The 20,867-nt window shown below is 41.3% G+C and overlaps 1 protein-coding gene across 2 annotated transcripts in view; it reads right to left on the bottom strand.

Moving 5' to 3' along the window:
* The window catches only part of LTO1 (LTO1 maturation factor of ABCE1), a 29,845-nt gene extending 12,566 nt beyond the window's left edge, over positions 1–17,279 (bottom strand). Inside the window, exons 1-5 of one of the 2 annotated variants that reach the window (XM_086472149.1) lie at positions 17,210–17,279; positions 16,502–16,607; positions 13,905–13,975; positions 12,809–12,926; positions 10,243–12,456 (exon numbers count right to left, since the gene is read on the bottom strand). In XM_086472149.1, coding sequence (XP_086328275.1) covers positions 12,388–12,456; positions 12,809–12,926; positions 13,905–13,975; positions 16,502–16,607; positions 17,210–17,268 — 423 coding nt within the window. In that variant the 5' untranslated portion in view covers positions 17,269–17,279 and the 3' untranslated portion in view covers positions 10,243–12,387. Of the gene's footprint in view, positions 1–10,242; positions 12,457–12,808; positions 12,927–13,904; positions 13,976–16,501; positions 16,608–17,209 lie in introns of those variants that run through there. The other variant, XM_086472150.1, reaches the window with a different exon arrangement.
* Positions 17,280–20,867: the final 3,588 nt, after the last annotated feature.

Below are 20,867 nucleotides of genomic sequence, written 5' to 3'. Positions count from 1 at the left end.
TTCCATCCCTTCACCTCATACACAGCTTTTGCATCTTACTATTGTATCACTAAGATAATAAGGACTAAAACTGAAAAAATGTTAAAGCCTACTGAAAAAAAATAAGTAAAAAAGAACTGGACCTAGAAGGACAGAAAGTATTTATAATTATAAAGTAAAAAGAGAAAAATTATAACCTGTGTCCCAATTTACATTACAAAATACCTCTGAAAACTGGGGATGCGCATTATGAATTATTACCAGAGCTGAACACCACAGAAACAGCCTGTTCTTAGTGGAGATGGTCAAGCTTCTAACCTACGTGTTTGACTATACCCTGTGAAAATATTTCTGCTTTAAAAAAAAAAAAAAAATCAGTCTACGTAAAATGTCATGTGCTTGTCTCTCCTGTTGCAAATTAGAAATCTAGTATCTGCCTCCTGAGTTTCCCATTGACTAAATTTCACATCATAACTGATTCGATGCAGTAAGTACAGCAAAGGAAATGAAAGATGAAACTCCTGAGATAACACCTAACATGTTACTCATAGTCTAGTGCAAAGTAAGTGTGTCTGAATGCATTTACCCATAAATGGGAAACCACCTGCATCAAAAGAATCCCAGCTGAGCTTGTATCAGCTTGTCAGCTTCCCAGTCATTTCAGACAGGAACCTGAACCATGTGGCCTAGATCAGGTAAAGTACTATCAGTACAAAGTGTCAGCTGGCATTTTTTCCAGTCAAAATGGGTAGCTCCTCAATCTGGCCAAGTTACCCTGGTAGGTCCTATCGAGGAGCTGGAAGGTTTGTATAGCAGTGAAAGAAGATCTGAACTAGATGACAGTGACTAAATACCGATCAAGCCAAAGCTTAAATTGGACTTGGTCAAAGCTACTCATTTACTCATTTTTTCCACACAGATCTTTTATCAGTTTTCTGCAAAATTTCAGCATATTTTACAGACAAAAAAAAAAACAAACAGTAAAAACCCAAAGGCTCGCTTTTGTATCACTGTGGCTAACACCTCTGATTTTAAATGTCTGAAAATTGAGTGAAGACATATGAAATCTTTATTTGGACAAACCCCTTTTTTCTGATAACAAAATAAATTGATTCAGTGATAAATTTAAACCTGCATTTTGTTGAACATGTTTATTGGGTTCTGCGTTTCCTATCTGTTTAAAACCTCCATTAAACCGACTAAAGTGTTCTGTGACTTATGTAGATTTAAGCCCACATGGTCAGCTCTGTTATTTACATTTTCCTTCCCTCAAACATCATCTCTAAATGCAGACTACTAAATTTGAATGTTGGGTGAACTATGCCAGTATTACTCACATTGCAAACGGCAGAAAGACAAGAATGTAGCAAGAAAAACAATTTACTATAGGCTATAAAAAAAAATGCATGTTCAGCTAGGCTATGCTGTAGCTTATTAAAGGGAAAAATACTGTATTTTCTCACATCAGATTGAGACTTGTACACAGAAAAACCTCCAAAAGACCTCCCAAACCCCTCAATTCCATTGCTGAATTCAGACCGATTGACAAGCTTAGACCTTTTTATGAACACTTAAAATTTACACACTCTTTATTAAAGAATAAACAAGATCTGTTAAACGTAAAAACTCGTAATCAACTTAAGTTCAAGCGTATCTGGCATTTTAAGTGATAGAAAATTCCAGAAGATGGAGGAGAAAGTGAAGCTTGGAGCTATTATTTCAAAGGAGTCATAGGAATGACCCAGGCATGTGGGCTAGATACCCTAATAAAGATTCCTGGCAACGTCATTGAAAAGCTACAATGGGACAAAAGCAGTAAAGCTATAAATGATGGCATTTTAATGAATTCCTGCCAGCATCATTTTATGGGAAATGTATCTCTTCAGACAAACACGGTATTTTTACGATCCCACAAATATAATTGATAATAGTAATTGCATCGGCATGGCAATCATGGATTCCTATCTGGCTTTTGACTGAGCTCCACACAATATTCCAACCAAATGATAAGAAAGGGATTGCAAATTAATCAACTGGATTGCACTGATAATGTGAGAGTTGCCAGACTTCTGATTTTGTTCTTTAGGGTCAAGGAGTATAAATTTAGGAGCAAGGCAGAAGTTACCCTTTTGTTTCTTTAAGGTGATTGATAGTCATTTAAGAGGGAAAATTGAAATACTTTCTTGATGATCCTATTAGCATCTGCAGAGCCCTACTTAGATCTGTCCTACTTTTTGCCTGTGGGAAGCCTACGTATTAAAGTCTCATATTTCAGGGAAGTCACTAAGTATTCACAGCCATCATTTTCCTGAAGGCTCTTACCTAAAGAGGGAACTAGTGGCAGAAAGACTGCTCACAGCAAATCAAGAATAAGGCACACAGGCAGCATCCTCACTCTGCGTGGCCAACAGATCTGCTCCTGGGGTACACACCACCACTTCTACTGAACTCCTGAAGCTGGTTTTCATGTGGTCTTCAGAGCATCAATTCCTTCACAGAACAGCCCCAAGTTTTTAGGGAGCAGTCACTACCACACACAGACCAACACAGTAACAGTTTTACTTTTCTCAAGTTGCCTCTCGACACAGGAGGCTGTGTTAAGGGGCTGCTAAAGCTCTTCCCTCTTATACAGTGGAGAAAAAAAAAAAAATCCATCCCTGTGGACTTGATCTCTTTCCTCATTTTAGTTATGGCTTTTGTTACTTTTCTTATTTATGATAATATCCTTAAAGAAATACAATTAGTGTTTACTTCAGACAAAAAAAAACACATAGTGATCCATCTCAAAACCAGAATACCAGTCTGTCCACTCACTTCAAGACTGCAGTAGAAAATTATATTCCCATTATATTCAAAATATGTGCTAATGGACAGTCACAGTACAATCTTTCCTGCTAACATGTCTGTCAAGGGGGGAAGCCTACCTGAAAGCCAAAGACTGCCCAGTCAAATGAGACCTTGACTACATCTGCTCAGCTCTGACTAATCTGGCATGAACTGGAAAACAGAGAAGCAAAAGAAGCAGTTTATTAGGCAACTGTTGCTAAAATCACAGGTGGTAACACATTTAGGGTGGGTGACCAGAGCGTGACAGAAACCTCCTCCCCACCAGTAACTGGCCTTAGATAGGGAAAAAGTCAGAGAGAATGGCCTGGGACTGCTTGGGCTGACAAATACATAGAGCAGAGTTACTGGTTAAGAGGGTAACTCTGCGGGGCTGGAGAAAGCTCCAGGTACAGGTACCCAATACCATCACAAAAGCTGAACCAAAGGAGGAATCGCTCCAAGCCAGGACCTGACATGTTGACTGGTTGGAGCAGGAGCCCTCTTCTCCCCGGTCCATGGGGTGAAGGTTTAGGGCTTTGATTTGCCTGTGGAGCGTGTGCATCACAGAATGCAAACCGCTACCCACTCGCCATTCCCAGCCTGCTAAGTGAATGAATTTTAGATCACACGTTGCTGAGTTGTGCAGTTTTGTTATTTCATCCATCCCACCTGGCTGCCCTGTGACACCGGTCTCAACCCAACCGCAAGCTGTACTCCATTAAATGCTTGGTCCCCTACGACAGCGAACACGTTGCCCACCGTAAGGATGTTATCTGCAACATTAGCAGCAAGCTCCAAGGAGCTGGGCTGAGATGGGCAAACCATTTAGCAAGGACCACTAAACCACCACTAGAGCATTACGACAACTCACCTGAGCCTGCACCGAATGAGTGACCTCGTGTCCTAAATCACTACTCTGATGGCAAACTCTCTGAAACGGACAATTGAGCTTTTTGATGTTTTATTTCTCCTTTTACTAGATTTTATCACTACAGATTGTTAATACCCTGTATTCAAACAATCTTTTTTTTTTTCTTTTTATTCTTTTTATTTAATCTTTTTCTTAAATCTTAATCTTAATCTTTTTATTCAAAAATAAATTTTTGAACAGCTTTTTTGCTCCTTGAACACCCGCAGGCCATAGTTCTTTATATTTGGTTTGCTGGCTACTTGAAATATGAAGATCAGATCTCCAACAAATGTATATGATTAAATACAGCTATGTTCTTTGTATATGCATAGACATTGTAACATCTTCCCAAGACTTCCAGAAGGCATCAGCAATTATTCACTCAAAAACCCACATTATTTCTTATAGACATACATTTATTTCATGTTTTTGACTCAGTATTTCTGTAGCTGTTTCAGTTATTCACTATGACCACGCTGTTGTTCTTAGAAAATACATCTACCAGCCACATATTAATTCAGGTTTCTCTTTTCATGGAGACCCTTGGACTGCAAAGGATCAGAAAAGTTCCTCAGTGCTGCAGAGTCAAACAAGGACATGCAAAGCCTTGCACATATGTGGAAACCCAAGTGTTCCCTCATCCTCAAACCACCTTCCAACCACCTCTTTAAATCCCTCTATAAACCTACTTACAGTGTCTTCAGGGATCAATTTCCACCTCTCCCCCTGCTTCTGCTGAAGGAGAATTTCAGGCACATCACAAGTCAAAGCTCCTTGAAAAAGTCTCTCCACATTTTTCTCTAACACGATTTGTTTCTTTCTCATAATAAAGAGAAGAGAAATAAAGATGCTACTGGACTTTTGTGAAGTTTGTCCCCATCTTATTGCATAAGAGAACTTAAAAGAAGAGCAAGACATAAAACTATAATGACCCAGATTCTCAACATGTGGTTCTAACCATGTACCTATGGTGAAGCACAATTATGAATTCCCAAATTGTGCTCAAATCATTCTTCACATAAAATGATGCCACAAGTCCATGTGGTTTTACGTTTACAGTGTACTTGACTAACTGCACCACGACCAAGGTCTCCTCAAGAAGGAAATACACTGCAGACATAACCTCTAGTTCTGCTGAAAAGTGACATCCTATTATATAGTCTTAGTTTGAAACAGTAATTTGTTTTTTACTTGTATTTCAGAAACTGTCAAGTGCTTATCGACAATAACTTCTGTATGTGTGTTTTTTAAAGGAGGTAAACGGGGTCTCAAAAATTCAATGTCTGCACATACATTGCAAAAAAAAAAAAGCCAGTTTAGAGAACAATGTAGGCATGTGTTTTTAAACTACTGTTCGTGCAGTCTGGTCAGGACTGTGTGACACAGTATACAGTGTTTTGTCATCCAAGGAATGTCTTTGATCAAGAGTTTATGCAAGAAGGAAAAAAAAAGCCATGAAACCCTAATCCGTTCCCACAGTCCAGTAAACGTGAGCTGGACAAACAGTGGACAATAGCAGTAAAGCTTGCTGCTGGAACAATAGCTGCAACTAAAAAAATTAAAGGGTTGCTGACTCACAGTTCCTACTATCAAGAAAGATTCCATGCGGTGTTGATTATTCCCCAGAATCCTGAAGATGCTGAAGGTTAAAAATTGTAATTACTATTACATTGAGATAAAGCAGCAAAATATGCTGCTAGACAGTCAAAAATGAAGGACAGTGACAAACACTGAGGTTGGTTCTGTCTAGCGCAGAGTCAGGATGTAGAGACTGAACTATCAACCTTCCTTCTACCTAAACGTTTTGCTAAAATAAACTCTGTAATTTTATTATAACCAAATATCAGTTAAACTCTTTCAGTCAGTATGCCACTATTTCAGATGCCATCCATACAAATCCTGCACAACTATAACCAAGCTTTCTTAATTTTTCAAAACAAAAGCTATATGCTGTTTCTTATCCCTATTTAGAAGTCTTCTGCAGGGAATTTTGCCATGCAAAAACCAGACACAGAATGCCATATTCCTGATCAATTACCTATGTACATGGAACACGACAGGACAATTACAACCATTGTACAGCAAGACTGCAGATGGGCCGAGACTTTAGAATCAACTGGCGCTTACTATGGCTGGGTTTTTTTTATCTTTCAATATTTCATGAGAATGAATGGGTACTACTTTATGTTAATACAAGATTTCCAAAGTCTCCTACATTGGCTATGTTTCCGATAAGCTTAGTGACCATGTTTCCTCCCACATAGTATTACATCATTTGGTAAAGCTGTATGTACGTTCAGGAGTTGCAAAGTACTTAAAGAATCTTAGGATGAAAAATGCTGCAAGAATGTAATTACTACACTTAGGGAACACACACTCCTGTGACTAAGGCAGGAATATTGACAGTGCGATGCTGAAAAGATATTCAAGCTAGCTACAAATGAACTAACTGTGTAAGCAGCATTAAAACAGAATTTATTTGGGTATTTAACAGCATTGCACATCAGCTACATCAGTGCTTTGTTCTAACATAGGGATACTTTTTCTGGTCCATTAAGCTGGCTTTAATTTTCGCCCAGGTATCACCCCATTGCACAGTGTAGCCTAGACAATCCCAAAGAATCCAAGAGCTCCAAGATCTCTTCTTGTCTTTGCTAAGGAAGCCATTATTTTCAGGTCTGAGTGCATGGAGTTACATACTTAGAAGACTGCTTTCAAAACAGTGCACAAAGCTTTTTTTATTATTACTTTTAATGTCGATAGAGGATGAGGTGGTTCTGCAACTCCAAACACAGGGACGCAGTGAAGCACTTCGGTACCAGATTGCTCTAGTTTGCCTTTGTAAGTCAATCCTAGATGCCAAAATTTCCAACTGGGAACTCGCCGCAGAACTCATTTCACACCTCCCAAATCTCCATTTTCTCTGGTGCCACATACATTTCTGGGGTAACGTGTACTGTCACAACTTTATGCGTTAAAACAACAACTCTGGCAGACTGCGAAATGAGAATCTTCATGGTTACTTGCCAAAGTATGAAAGCTGAAGTTTTAGGCTGTAATTAGACCAGAACCCATTGCCATAAGAAGTTGCAAAGGGCAGTATTCAAAAGGCACTCTCCTGAGTAGCACTGAGAATGTAAAAAAATATAACATTAATAGAAATATTAAAGCCTTTCTCTTTCAGAAGGTCAGGGTGAGATATAGTATCATACACAAAACTGCTTTATCTGCCTGATCCAGCTTGGTTATAACCTCCTCTGGAGTGCCCTGAACAAACTCCCATCAGAAATAAAGATTCTAATCCAGAAGGATAATTCTAATACTCCAGCAGATTTCAAACTATATCCTTCAGATCATTAGCACACCAACACCAGCACTCTGTCAAAAATGCGTAGCGCCTCATGCTGCTATCGTTGCAGAAATTGTTTAAGAAAGCAATTACCCTCACAAGAAGTCTTATCCTCATCTTGCTTGCCCACACCTTTATCTCCAGAAAACGACATTTGTTAACACCATCAGCGTTCCCTTTCAAGCATGCAACACTGCCAAGTAACTACTGGACTTTACAAAAAAAACCCAACCACAAATGTTCAAACAAACCACCCAGGGAAAAGGCACCCACTTCTATTTGAGAAGAAAACTAGAAAATAATCTAAGATTATTAAATCAGATCTTGAAACAGAACGCTGCATCTAATAAAACATACAGCTTTGGCAGCTTGTGAGTAAATAAATAAATATTAGATCCAGGCCTATAGTTGCATGATTCTATTTTTAATGCTCTTTTCTTGTGATACCTTAATGTGGAGATTGGTATTAAAACTTTACATTCAGAAAGGACTCAGAAAGGGATGTAGACACATACAGAATAAAAAGGTATCAACCAAACAGGATTTACATATTTAAAACCTCAAAAATTCAGATATTTGAACTCCTTCTTAGGGGTAAGTCATATCTTAAAAGGGTCCCGTTCTCACTCTAAAGCGCTGTGGAGCGTTAGGGCGCAGGCAGACTTTCGACAGAAGGCTCTCCCTTCGTTCCAATACAGGAAGGTGTATTTACAGCCATGGTGTAAATAAGCATTTACAAATACATCACAGGGCTCAAGTTTTCTCTTGCATCTCTTCTAAAACCAAAATCTAGATATTTTTAGATTTTGGAACTGATCTACTGAAAAATGAAAACTCTTAATGTTATCTCAACATAATCGACCTATTAAAAAATAATGAATAAAAATGTGCTACTTTTCTAGAAATCCTAAAGACACAGACCAAAACGTGTACTTTACTCAGCAAAAATAACCCTACAAAAAGTGTTTAAACCAGTCTTTAATTTTTCTTCCTCTAAATGGCGTATATGCACAAAGCTAGCGACATGGGATTGCACAGGTTCTGCGTGCACACCAGAAGACACTATTGCTTATGCATCTCACACCTCGATAGCCATCGGATCAAAGTCACCTAACCAAACAAGGCAATGCCAAACTGGGAAGCCAGACTTTCCTTACACATCCACATGTAAATTATCCTAACCTTGTTTCAGAAAAACATAATGGGATTTGAATGAGCCAGACTGCTCCTACAGGACTGATTTTTAAGCAAACAATTGCATATCCAGATTGTTTTCTGATTTATTTCACCCATTTCTGCTGATTACAGTGATCATTCAAAGCTGAAATCGATCCCCTTCATATTACAGTTTACAACAAATGTGCTGCTTAATGAAAATAGAACAAGCGTTTTATTTGTGAATTTTACTAGGAAGCTTGAACAAACCCCATCCTATTTTTTTTTTTTTTCACTGTACTAATGCCGTACAATGACACAGATAACCTACAGAGTCAGACTTACAGGTTCTAGCAATGGCTGATCTGGCATTGGCAGCTGATGATCCCACGGTTAAGAGACAGCATTGAAGCAGCACGCAATTCTGCAGGGAATGAATTCTGCTGATGCCTCCAAACTCACTATTTCTTGTACTCATCACATATCATAGAAAGAAAAATTACAAGCCTTCTGGACTGCAATGACTGCAGTACACTAGCAGTAATTAGCTTTGTATCCACCTTTTAATAAAACTCTGTATTCCACAGTTTCAGCTGAGAGACGATCATGAAGAAACAAAACAAGACAGAACGCAGCCCAGGCAAGTCAGAAATTTGTAAGTTAAATGTTTCAAACATTCCTCCCTTACTACTGAGCAATAACTGGAGGTGGTGAATACAGATGTATCTTTAGGTCTTAGCAGCTGCAATAATTTTAGCAGAAATTTTCCATCTTTACTGTTCTTAACAGATCAAGTACTTCTGCAAAATTTCGAACCTGTTTGATGATACAGCACAAAGCCACAGTCTCTATGTCCTACTTGATTAATAACCAATATTATAATCTACAAGATCGCATTTTTTTCCGTATCTTTTCCTCCCAGTCCTTGAAACGACACTTAAGTTGCACAGCCAAGCACTCAAACCACGAAACACCTGAATGACTGTGGTCCACAGGAGCTTTATTCAGCCTCTCTGTGCACAGATCTACTGACAGGGTCTTTAATTACAGCGTAACACTTGCTTCCACCACAGTCCTGACCATTCAAGACCCAGGATGAGTCAGCAGGGTGTGAAACTAATGAAGCCATTTATAAGAATTTGGTTTCATTTGTTACAGATTTTAGGAAGGTGTTAACATAACAGGAAAGGTGTCGGAGAAAAGAAACCGCACGCTTACATCTCACAAAAGTGAATACTGGTTTTTGAAACTGTGATGGATTTTTTTGCCCCCAGTAGCATTCTAGCTGGCTTAAGCACACACCTTTCACAGGTGTTTGCTAACTGGAATGTTCCTTATTTTCTAGGTGACTGATCTAAGAAACACAGGCAAAAATACAAACACGCAAAAAAGCCAGGCAGTCAGCCACTCGTGGTGTTGGCAAGAAGCACATTCTGAAGTATTTAAGTACTCAAAATGCAAAATTATTTGGAATGAGTTACATTAGACATCTTATATTGGTTAAGGCAAATCAGTATTCTCGACATAACCTGGGCCTTCACTCCTTAGCTGCAAATAAGGTATAAAAATACCCCTACAGTGCGGTGTGAAGACTCCACTGTTACAGCCCTGAACATCACAGAAAACCTCACAACTCTGTTGCAGAAAACAGTTTTAAAAATTGGCACCAAAAAAAGTATACAACTACACAGCCAACAGAATTTTGAACCGTACCTCATTTAATAAACACCATCAAGCCCATACAAGACATGAAATAGAAGATACTCAGAAAAATACAGACTTGTGGAACAAGAGACTCCATCAGTATGTACACACATACAAAGCTAAATTAAAGACCTAACAGGCAACCCTAAAGCTGGCTGCTGGTTTGAAATCCTGGTTGCTACAATCTTTATAGTTAAATATGTGTGTATACATACATATTTATATAATAATTTATTCTACTAATATTAATTTGTTAGAAATAAAATTAAAGCAATACAAGAAAATTAGCTATCAAACCAATTTTCAAACTCAATCATTGACCATTTGATCTACAAAGATCCTTTCTCTTAGTTGAACAATCTTTAGAGTAGTACTTTGCATATAATTTACATATCATACACACTTCTATTAATCAAATGCTTCACAGATACTTTGAGCTCTCACATCCCTTCCCTTGTTTGTACACACATTTTTGTAAACCATGTGCAAAGATTCCAAAAAAAGGCTGCATTTAAAAACATGAATATTTAGACCGCCAGCGTTCACTTCTTGTACTATCACTCAGAAGAACAACTGAACTACCTTTTTAGACCAAGATCCAGGGGCAGTTTATTCAGAGCATAATTCATGGATTGCAACAAAAAATACTTTGAGTCAAAGTTAATCACAGATGAGTACTCAGTACTTTTCATTAATTTGAAGTAAACAGGTAAAATACTTTGATCTGCAAAAATAAACTGATTTGTGGATGCAGAGACAACATTTTCCAATTTGGATTCCTCTGAAGTCAAACGAGCTTTCTTTTCTTTAGCATGTGACCTTTTTTGTTTGTGCCTATCTATTTCCTGAGATTACAGGGCATGCTATTGTATTTTGCTTCTGTTTTCATGTACTTGCAGTTTGGTGCTTGTCCTGGTTCCCAGTGGTTTAGCTGCATATCAATGAAAAGCCAGCTGCACGCAAAAGTGCCCTAAACGAAGAGCCCACCAATGTCATCACGTCCCTACCGAGGCCTCAAACGAGGAAACAAGCTACGAATGAAGCCTACCTCAGCGCTGCTTCCTTTCAGAGAAACTCACCACACAATTAGAAGAGCTGTATCTGGTGTACGTATGTGCTGTACTCCGTTCTAACAACTTCTATCTACGTAAATATTTGTGGACACTTATAATCCATTTCTCACACAATACAACGACCTCCTCCACTAGATGGCCCTGACACCCACTACATGTATCAGAGCTGTTTGAACACTTACACATCTAAGACAATTAAACACACAAAGGGCACCAGCACCCAGTGATTAAGAAAAGCCTTTGACACTGGCAAACTTGCACGCTCAGGGAACAGACAAGAAGTAACAGACTAGTTTGAACTCAACTGATCCACATGCACGTGGACCAGAGGGCACAAAGTGGTGCTGTTCAAGGACACGGCCGCATTAAACCACGTCCTTTGCCTGAGACAGTTTACCCTGCGCACACCTTCCGACACCCATCGTCGCCAAACCTGTCTTTACGAAGCCACACTGGGCCAGTAGACTTGGCCGGGCATGCGGACGTTACAGCTGAAGGAAGTATGTATTTATTGGGTAACTGTATTGCAAATGGAATGTAAAGACACCTAGCAGCCCAACCTGAAACATTTTTCAGGTAAAATAATTAACTGTATCTCTCTCAAACTAACATAGTTGGATACATTTAGCTGACAGCATCCATTTTTTTGAATGAGACCAATTTCAAGACTGGAAAATAAGAAGCTATTCCTTGACAAAAGTTACTCATACTTACTAGTATCAGTACCACAACTCTTCTGACAGTCACATTTCCCTCATTTGATCACTTCAGATTGCTAGCTTTTGGGGTTTGGTGGGTTTCTTTCCCCACACTGCATCAGTCTGCAGAACTCGTGGAAAGTGCAGATTTCACGTTCTGAGCCACAGCTACTTTATGAGCCGGTATCTTAATCTTCCTCCTTTGCACCCTGACTTCATTTGTCATTCTACCCTTTATGCACAAAAAGGTTTCCTACTGAAAAGTCTGCAGGCAACCCATTGTATTTTACTTCACCTACAACATCTACACATCGTGTAAACTGAATGATCTGCATACACAGATTTTTAAGCAGCACACACCCTTTAAATAGGGAAACTTTGCAAATGCACGTGTTTTCCTTTTGAGGAATTAATCTGTCAGTGCAAAGCTAATGAGCAATTAAAGCAAATATTCCTATTTAACAGGTTTACATGCTGGTGTTTCAGCCATCCTAAATAAAACCTAGAGATAACGAATGTTACATGACATACGAAAAGTACTATTGCAAGTTCAACGGTTTTCCCTTTCTCCTTTAATATTTAGCACCACTATTTTGATTTTGTCTAAAATAAGAGTAGATAAACACTTTTCCAGTTATCTGTCCTCTTAAAGTTTCTTCTTTGGTCATCCATGTTTATCTTCATCTGTTATATTCAAAATGTTAGTGAAGATCTTTCAGTACCGATTCTAAAATCAGACTGAATATTTAGCATTGAACAAACCTAAAAAAGAATACACAAAAGTGTTTCAAAGCATCTATTTTCCAAGAAGAATGTTCAACAAAACTCCAAATTCCTCCGTTTCACCACTTCTTGTCCCACTTGTAATTCCTCATCAAATAATATTTTCAATTTTCACTTAAAGAATATTTTTCTTTTATTTCACACTTGCTATCAGTTGGGGAATTTTCAACTATCAAGTATTTTCACTCAGTTCAAGTATTTTTACTATGATTGCAAAAGGAGAACAATAATCGCTCTGCACAAATACTGTGTTTTTGAGCAGGTTTAGAGACTAAGTATTTTCAGAAATTAATACCACTTTGTGCTAAAATAACAACTTAATCCTACAAACCTGTTTAAATTTTCCTCTGATTTTTTCCAGATCTTCTTGCAGCTTATCGTAAGTGGGGTCTTCATAGGGGAATTTCTGAATCATCCCTATTAATGAATCCAGAGCCCTTCTCTTTTTGCTTAAAAAAAAAAAAAAAAATCAAATCAAAACAGAAAAACTAATGATGCTACTACAGAAATTTTTTCAATCTCTCAATACGAAACTTGCACCAATACTTTTATATAATAACGCAGAGCGTAGAACTCAGCCCTCCATCCTTCTTTAATTCAACTTCTCCCATTTAGCTCAGAGAGTTTCCATTTGATACATCTTTAAGCCACAATCAGAAATTAAGCTGTAGCACAACTGACAAAGTTAAGGTTTTCCTTTCAACTCACCTGCCAAAACCTGAGAAATATTGAGGAATCTTTAGAAACATGGATGAGATGACTGAGTGCAATAAAGAAAGGCCATAAAAAAGGCTCACCAGAACACTTATCAAAACGGCTGACAGTGTTGTGGCAATTCTGTTAGATAAATTAATCAAAACTGGACAGAAAAAAAATTACAGAGAAAAGAATGAAAGTCATAGACCAATGCAGGTTGGAAGGGACGGCTGGAGGTCTAGTCCACCTTCTGCAGAAGCTGGACAAACTCCAAAGCTAGATAAGGCTGTTCAGGGCCATCTCCACCCAGATTTTGAAAATCTACAGAGTTTCTAGAGTCTCTCTGGAGAACGTGTCCCAGTGCCTAGCTGCTTGCACGGGAAAGTGCAAGTTCCTCAGGTCCCACTGGAACTTAACTGGTTTCAAATTGTGAAAGTTGCCTGTTGTCCCTTCACTGTGCGCTTCTGCAAGGAACACGTCTCCACCTCATCTAGAACTTCCCCTTACGTGGCAGAACTGTGTATCTCCCTTGTCTTCTCTTCTGCAGGTTGAAGAAACCACGTTCCCTTATGGACTTTTCAGTACCACATGGTCCAGGACCACCCTAGTGGCTCCCTGTTCACCTTTCTTCTATTTCTCAGTATTTCTTTTGCATTGGGGGAGAGGCAATACTGGACACCATCATTTGAAACGGTATTAAAGGAACAGGTTTGGGTGTTTTTTGACCTTACCTGTTCTTTTCGTCCGTGGGTTCCTGGAGCAGACACTGCCACGTCAGCGCAAACCCAAGGTAGCAGCCGACCTGCGAATGTCAGGAGGGGAAGAAAAAAAGAAAACATGTAGCGCACCTAGTCAAACATAAATAAAGCACTACAGTGTATCCCATTCCTCAGGAAACAAATTACCCGATATACAAACACGGTTCTACGCTGGAAACTTCAGCAAACTAGAGTGGGATCAATGAGGGCTATCTGTGTTACATAGTAGAAGAGTCAGAAAACTTCGTGTAAGAATCTCTTTAGCACCAGAGGACAAAATATTTAAAATGCAGCATAAAAAAGCAATTCTGCAAAACACTAGCCATACCTTATATGCTTTGAACCCCCAAATTTATTAAAGTGTGGCAGTAGGGAGGCAGTTCGAAACCAATCTATTTAAGATGATTTGGTAAGTATTTCTTTTTGCAGCACTGTCAGTTTAAGCAGCCCACACGCAGCCCTACAAAAAGGTGGACTGAGGGAGCTATGAAGTCCATCAAAGAAACCACACTTTTTTCTGAGTTAATACGCAAACCATTTTAGCAGCCTAACTCAGGAGAGCAGCATGGAATCAGAAAGAGGCACGAGGAGCTGACTAAGCTAGCCTGGCTGCCAGAACTTCTCCTTACAACTTTGGACACCAAACAAAACAGGAATATAGGCAAGTTCTCCAATGCACCGAATGGATCAGTCAGCTGGAGTCCCTTTTGAAGGTGACTTAGCATTCACAGAAAAACAACACAGACACCTAAGACAAAAGTTCACTGATTTGAGACATTAAGTCCAAAATTACAGGCTAATCCCACTTCAGTCCATACGTCTGCATGTTTATACACCTGCCATTTACACTTACCAAACATCGTTGGACTTGTAAGCCCTTGTAGCCTGCAAACCACTTCAGAGTAGAGTGGGAGTGTTTGGTAGTTCCAGTCTTCTGTTAGTTATGTTTGTTAAAGTACACAGTGGAGCTGCTTTTTAAGGCCCAAACATGGGTCTGGGACTTAACATCCTATTAAGTGCTCAAGCACGTTTGAAGTGAGGCTTCCACATCATTTTTTTGTCAACAGAAATTTAATTTGCATGCCCCAAAACTGCTGAGAGACCGAAGGTAAATGGAGACAACTGACAGATTGTTACCACTGCTGTAAAGACAAGCTACTACAGTAAAACACACCTGGCCCCTAGACACTTAGCAGCAGACCTCTCAGCACAATTAGCACTGCCTGACCACAGAGGCACAGCGCCAACCTTCTGCTCGAGCCCAAGCAGCTACTGTGTCTAAGCCTGTCTGAGGGATAAGCCCAAAACCAGACACACTTTAGTTATAAAGTCTTACTTTGGTTCTCTATCAAGCAAGGCCAGTATCAGATCAGCATCAAAATTCTGCCCAAGACACAAAACAGGCTGACAGGCCTAAGATTATCCAAGTCCCTCTCATTTAACCTGACTCGCTGTCTACAACCCTACTTTTCCCTGCAGCTCCCCCAGTACAAGTAGATTAGAGTGCTTCTCTATTATGCTCTGTCTAGGATCATTTTGTATAAAACCACCCACCTTTGGAGGCTGCTGCTTAACTAACATCCTCATCTTTGAACTACATAGTTGTAGCATCAGTAGGAAAATATTTCATCACTGTCCATCTCTGTATCACACCCAACTGCAAACCAAAATTGTACAACAACCATCCTTTCAGAATTTGGCAGTTTGTTTTCCACTTCAAAATGGATCAATGTCATTGCTACTGTTCTTTCTGGAGGTAATCAACTTTTTGAAACTTGAAAATATCAAAAGGGCAAATTGCCAAATTACCCAAAGGTCTTCAATACATCGAATCCATTTACATTTGTGGCGCTGTACCTGAAACAAAGCCTACCACGAATACTGTAAGCACATTGTACAGCACTGAACAAACTCCATGTTACAATAAACTTGAGCTGGACACATCAGACAAGTCAAGGTGCCTCATCACCACCACCATCCTCTGGTCCTTTCATTGGCAGAAAGGCTTATTGATCCAGGCACGCCGCTGTGTGGCAATACACAGCACCAACTCCATCTACTAAAGAATAATTGTGTCTCAACCAACAAACTCTCCTAGTATTAGAAATAACAAAGAGTGCAACAGACACACCCAAAATTGCTCCATTATGGTTCTCCACCCAAGGTGTCTCAACATTCCATGGTTTTCCCTAATGCTGAGCCACAGGAGATAGTACACGGGGGCCTTCAGCCACAATTTTGGGTTACTGAAACAAATATACAGTCCATCGTAATTTTAGCCTGAGCAAACTTGTCTGAATTTATTTCTTCTCATTCTCCTTTTCAGAAAAAAAAAAAATCATCAAAACCCCATATAGCAAATACGCTCAGAAAAAATAAAACCATCTACTTAACTGTCCAAATCAAAACAGCACCTTTAAACTAGTTTTATGGGTCCTCTTGGACACATACAAAGCAGCATAACATTGCAGGCCTCTGACTACCAACATATCAGGCTTTGCCCAACAGTTTCTCTACAGTAATTTTCTCCTGACAAAAACACTGCAATTCTGAAGTATCTTCCCGTTTACCTCAGACCCGATCTTGGCACCATGGAGCGATCCATACCTCCTTCCCTCAACAACTCCAACGTGACTGCCTTCAGCATAGCCCTCCTGATACCCCTCACCATGAAACCTGTAAAGACAGAGAAATAGTTCTTTAGCACCTGTTCTCATTTCACAATAAACCCACGCTGCGCACAAGCAACTCAGAGAAACAAAAACATGCTGCATGCTGTCCTGCAATGATCCATGTTCGAATTATCACATAACACTGATTTAAATTAATATGCAACTATGCGCACTGGGATCTTTCCAAACACGTTTATAAAATTTGCCAAGAACAACGCTCTCTGCAATTCAGCTCCCAACTTTCACCACGGTAACACCGCTAACTACAAGCTCACAACTCCGGCTCCACTTTCCACACAGGGGAAGAGCCGAGATCGAGCAGGTCCATCGCTCAGCGTGAGCAAGGAGAGGAATTTCCCTCACCCTTCTCCTTCCTCGCCCTTCCCCGGGCTCATTACCCGCCCTTTGCCCCTCACTTTTTCCTTCTCAGCTCCTACGGCCGGCGGTGGAAGGCCATGCCCAGGCCCGGGCCCAGGCCCAGGCCAGGGCCCGGGCCCGGGCTCCCCTCCCCCCCCAGGTTACGCGGCTACCGAGGAGTCGCGCCCTGTCCCCGCCTGTCCCCCGAGGTCCCCTGGTCCCAGCCAAGGCCCCCCCCACCAACCCCACCTCTCCTCGGCCATCACGATCTCGTCAAACATGTCCGAGCTCGGAGACGCGGCCGCCATCGCGCCGCCAAGCCCCGTCCGCGGCGCCGCTGCGGACACGCCCACGCGCTCGGCATGCCGGGAAAGGACGGCAAGCCGCAGGGGCCGCGGCCCGGGGGGGGGGAATGGTGCCAGTGCGCAGGCGCGCAAGCCCCCTCCTCGCCCCTTCGGCCGCGCCTGGACCAGAGAGGGGCGTGGCCCGAGGAGGCAATGACCACGCCCCTCCTTCGGTCTCGCTCCGCCCCTCGCCCCGCCGCCGGGGAGGGCGCAGCCCCCGTGGGCGCCACCAGGGGGAGCCCCAGCGCCACCGGAGAGCCGGGGGGCGGCGGGGCGGCGGTGGGGGGGGGGGGGTGCGCACCGGGCCCGGGGGTCGAGGGGAGCCCCTGGAGCTCCTCGGGTCCCCTGCGGCAGCCAGCCCGGTACGGCCGGGGGCTGCGCGGCTGTGGGGAGACCTCAGCGCCCCGCCGGGAAGGGGGGTGGCGCGGGAGAATAGCGGCAGGAACGGCGAAAGGATCCGTTTGGGGCTTTTTCCCATGAAAACTCTCGGGGGCGGTAGTACCGGGAAAAAAAAAAAAAAAAAAAAAAAAAAGAAAATTATTGCCGATGAATTCTTCTGTCTGATTTCTTGACCTTCCTCCTGGACGGTCAGCTGCGGTTCGTGCAGGCGAAGTCAGGGCGCGAGGAGCGGGGAGGCTCATCTCCAGCCCCCCAAGTCCTGGGCTCCGACACAAAGCGGTTTTGCGTTGACCTGAGACGTTTCTGATTTTCGAGTTGTGTATTTTTGATGATATATACCCAAAATGTAAATGTTTTTGATGTAAATACCCAAGCCACGCTGCAGTGTGCCATTCTAGACTGCTTTATTAAGTTTATTTGTTATTACAGATCGACACTGGTAAAAGAAGGCATTTATACTAATTTATAAGCATATATTTTAGTGTTAACTTACACTGTTGTTTTCCAGAAATTTAATGAAAATGTGGCTGTGGGCACACCAAAGCAGTCTGCCAATCCAAGTAGGGTATAGAGGGTCTGTTATCTGCCGAATCAAACACAGGAGGGGAGAGGACTCAAAAAAACAGCTTTGAAATTCTGAGACGGTTCTAAAGAAAAAAAAAAAAATTACATTAGCGTGAAAATAAAGTCATGCTACTAAAGGTTTGGCTAACCAGATGCACCAGCACAGGTAATTAAAAATGCTCCATTGCAGCAGGATTTACTGATTTGTATAGAGTGACAGTAATCAGTTGGCCAGCTTGTTTTCTGCATTAATTTGAAGTGTAGCTGCCAGGGGATCTCACATGAAATCACAGAAGGTTTGCCAGGTGTGAATACCTACCTGCTCTACAACCACAAAACCACAAGCAAACACGTATTTTTCACTGATGTCAGTGGAAACATAAGGTGTCTTTAAAGGTTTCCTCTAAGCTAACAGCTACAATTTGAATCTTGCTTTGGAAGTTAATGAAAAACAAATACTTTGATCTCAGTGGATAGTGGGGTTGACGAAAAACACTGAAAATATAATACGTCCTGGCAAGAAGACTACAAAACACTAGCCTCATTTGGGGGCATTCTTACATAGCTTCATCAGTCCCATCCAACAGGGTTCCTAATAAATTGCTGTGTGCCTAGACTGTCAGAAATCCACCCTGAATTCAGAGTCCTAATGATGTTTTTGTTGCGCTCCCATTCGCTTCCAAGGGAAATGCATCTCTGCTTTCATTGCATCTGACACTGCCCAAAAGGAGGGTTGGCTTCCCTACATTTCTGAGGGAAGAAACTACATTTATTCGATTTATCGTGTCGTTCTCCATTCATATACAAAGTACACTGGCAGAGTAGAAAGAGTGGTCCCAAATTTTCCACAAGCGTAGTTTCAGTGCTTTAAGCAGAGGTAAAGTTGATATTATGGCTCTTGAATAAAGGATTTATAGCTTTTTACACTTCCCCAAAGTGGAAATGAAGATGCCCGGTATCTCCTTTCCTACAGCCCTCCCACCGCCCTAACAACTCGTATTTGCACATCATAGCCTCTAACTGAGACTTCACAAGGAGCCATTTGACACCTGACCTTTAAAAACCTTTTAGGGCTATAAAATGTGCTGTTGCAAATGAAAGCACTGCAATTGTCCTACTGTCTTTGAGAAACTATGATCTACTGGGATGTATACAGCCAACGGTGGTGGTGGTGGTGTTTACATTCCCACAGAACCAGAGGCAATGGTGTTTCGAGGTTTTGCACACCAAGTTCCTGACCGAGTCAGGTGTCTGATGGCAGGGAAAGCATTTTCCAGTAATCCTTCCACCTCAAGCTGTGATCTTGTCAGATTTTATAAGCAAAACAGCCAGGTCTGGTCAGAGCTTGGATGGGAAACCTCCAAGGAAAACTAAAGTGCTCCAGGAAGCGGTGTGGGTAATTTAGCTCCTGGCATTCTTCCCTCTGTCTGAGTAAATATTGAACCAACCTCTAACCATGCTGTTGCAGTAAGAAACATTGTGCTGCTGGTGGAAGATGCAAATCCAAAGGCGTCAGCAAATAGAGTCACTAGAGAGCTCAAGATGCTGTTCGCAAACGTAAGGGCGCTCATCTTTGTGCTCTTGAGCAGTATTCACGAATGATGTTACAACTACTTAAAAAGTGTCTCACAGGTTAAGTTAAACAGTGCACCCTCTGAACTCTGTTATTTGCTGAGATTCCCATCAAAACTGTGTGGGTTTTTTAGCAGAAAAGCAAAAGTGGATTTTTTTTTACCAGACATTAAAAGTCCATATTTATTTTATTTTATTTTCTGCGGGGTTTTTATTATTATTTCTTACAAAGAGGTCTTGAAAGGTATCTAGCGTTCAAAGAAAATATAGTGGCTGATCAGAACTGGATATGAAAACCAGAAAAACGGAATGCCCCAATCCTGAAAACTGTTGGAATAAAACAGCTAGAAAATCAGGACTACATGTCCCAGTACGTGAGGAGCGGGAACCCTCCGGCTGTGTGGCAGCAGCTCAGCACAAAGCAGAACAGGAAACACCGTGGGAGATGTTTGCCAGCCCAGAAGTCTGCAATTCCTGTGACTCACAGCATTTCCTAGCGGAAATGTTCAGTCTCTTTTCCTGATGGAATTTAACATCTTTTTCAGGCAAAAGTAACCACTTTTCTCCCTGGCTGCACGTTTTCAAAAGGGAGCAGCCTTCCACACGCAGGATTTTCTGCATTTTCCAGGTGGATTTTGCTCAGCCAGAGAAGAATCAGAGAAACCACACCTGACAGTGGATCTTTCCATCTCCCAGAGGAATTGCCTTCTCCAAGCAGCTGGGGGTTAGCACTCCTTTCCGTGTCTAGCACCTCGAAGGCTGTGAGCAGCGCAGATGAAAGGGTTTAGTGACATAAATGGAATATGAAAGGGCTGTTTTATAGAATAGATGCAAATCCATGACTGCTTTATCGCAGATGAAGTATAACTGATGATGTCTACAGGCAGCACTCGCCAGCCTAGATCTACAACTGCCTGAAAGGAGGTTGTAGCGCGGTGGGTGCCAGTCTCTTCTGCCAAGTAACAAGTGATAGGATGAGAGAAAAAAGCCTCCAGTTGCACCAGGGGAGGTTTAGGTTGGGTATTAGG

The sequence above is a fragment of the Leptosomus discolor genome, chromosome 12, assembly GCF_034619465.1.
Source record: "Leptosomus discolor isolate bLepDis1 chromosome 12, bLepDis1.hap2, whole genome shotgun sequence".
Lineage (NCBI taxonomy): Eukaryota > Metazoa > Chordata > Aves > Leptosomiformes > Leptosomidae > Leptosomus > Leptosomus discolor.
The sequence above is the reverse complement of the archived record's forward strand: the minus strand, read 5'-3'. Positions and strand labels throughout refer to the sequence as shown.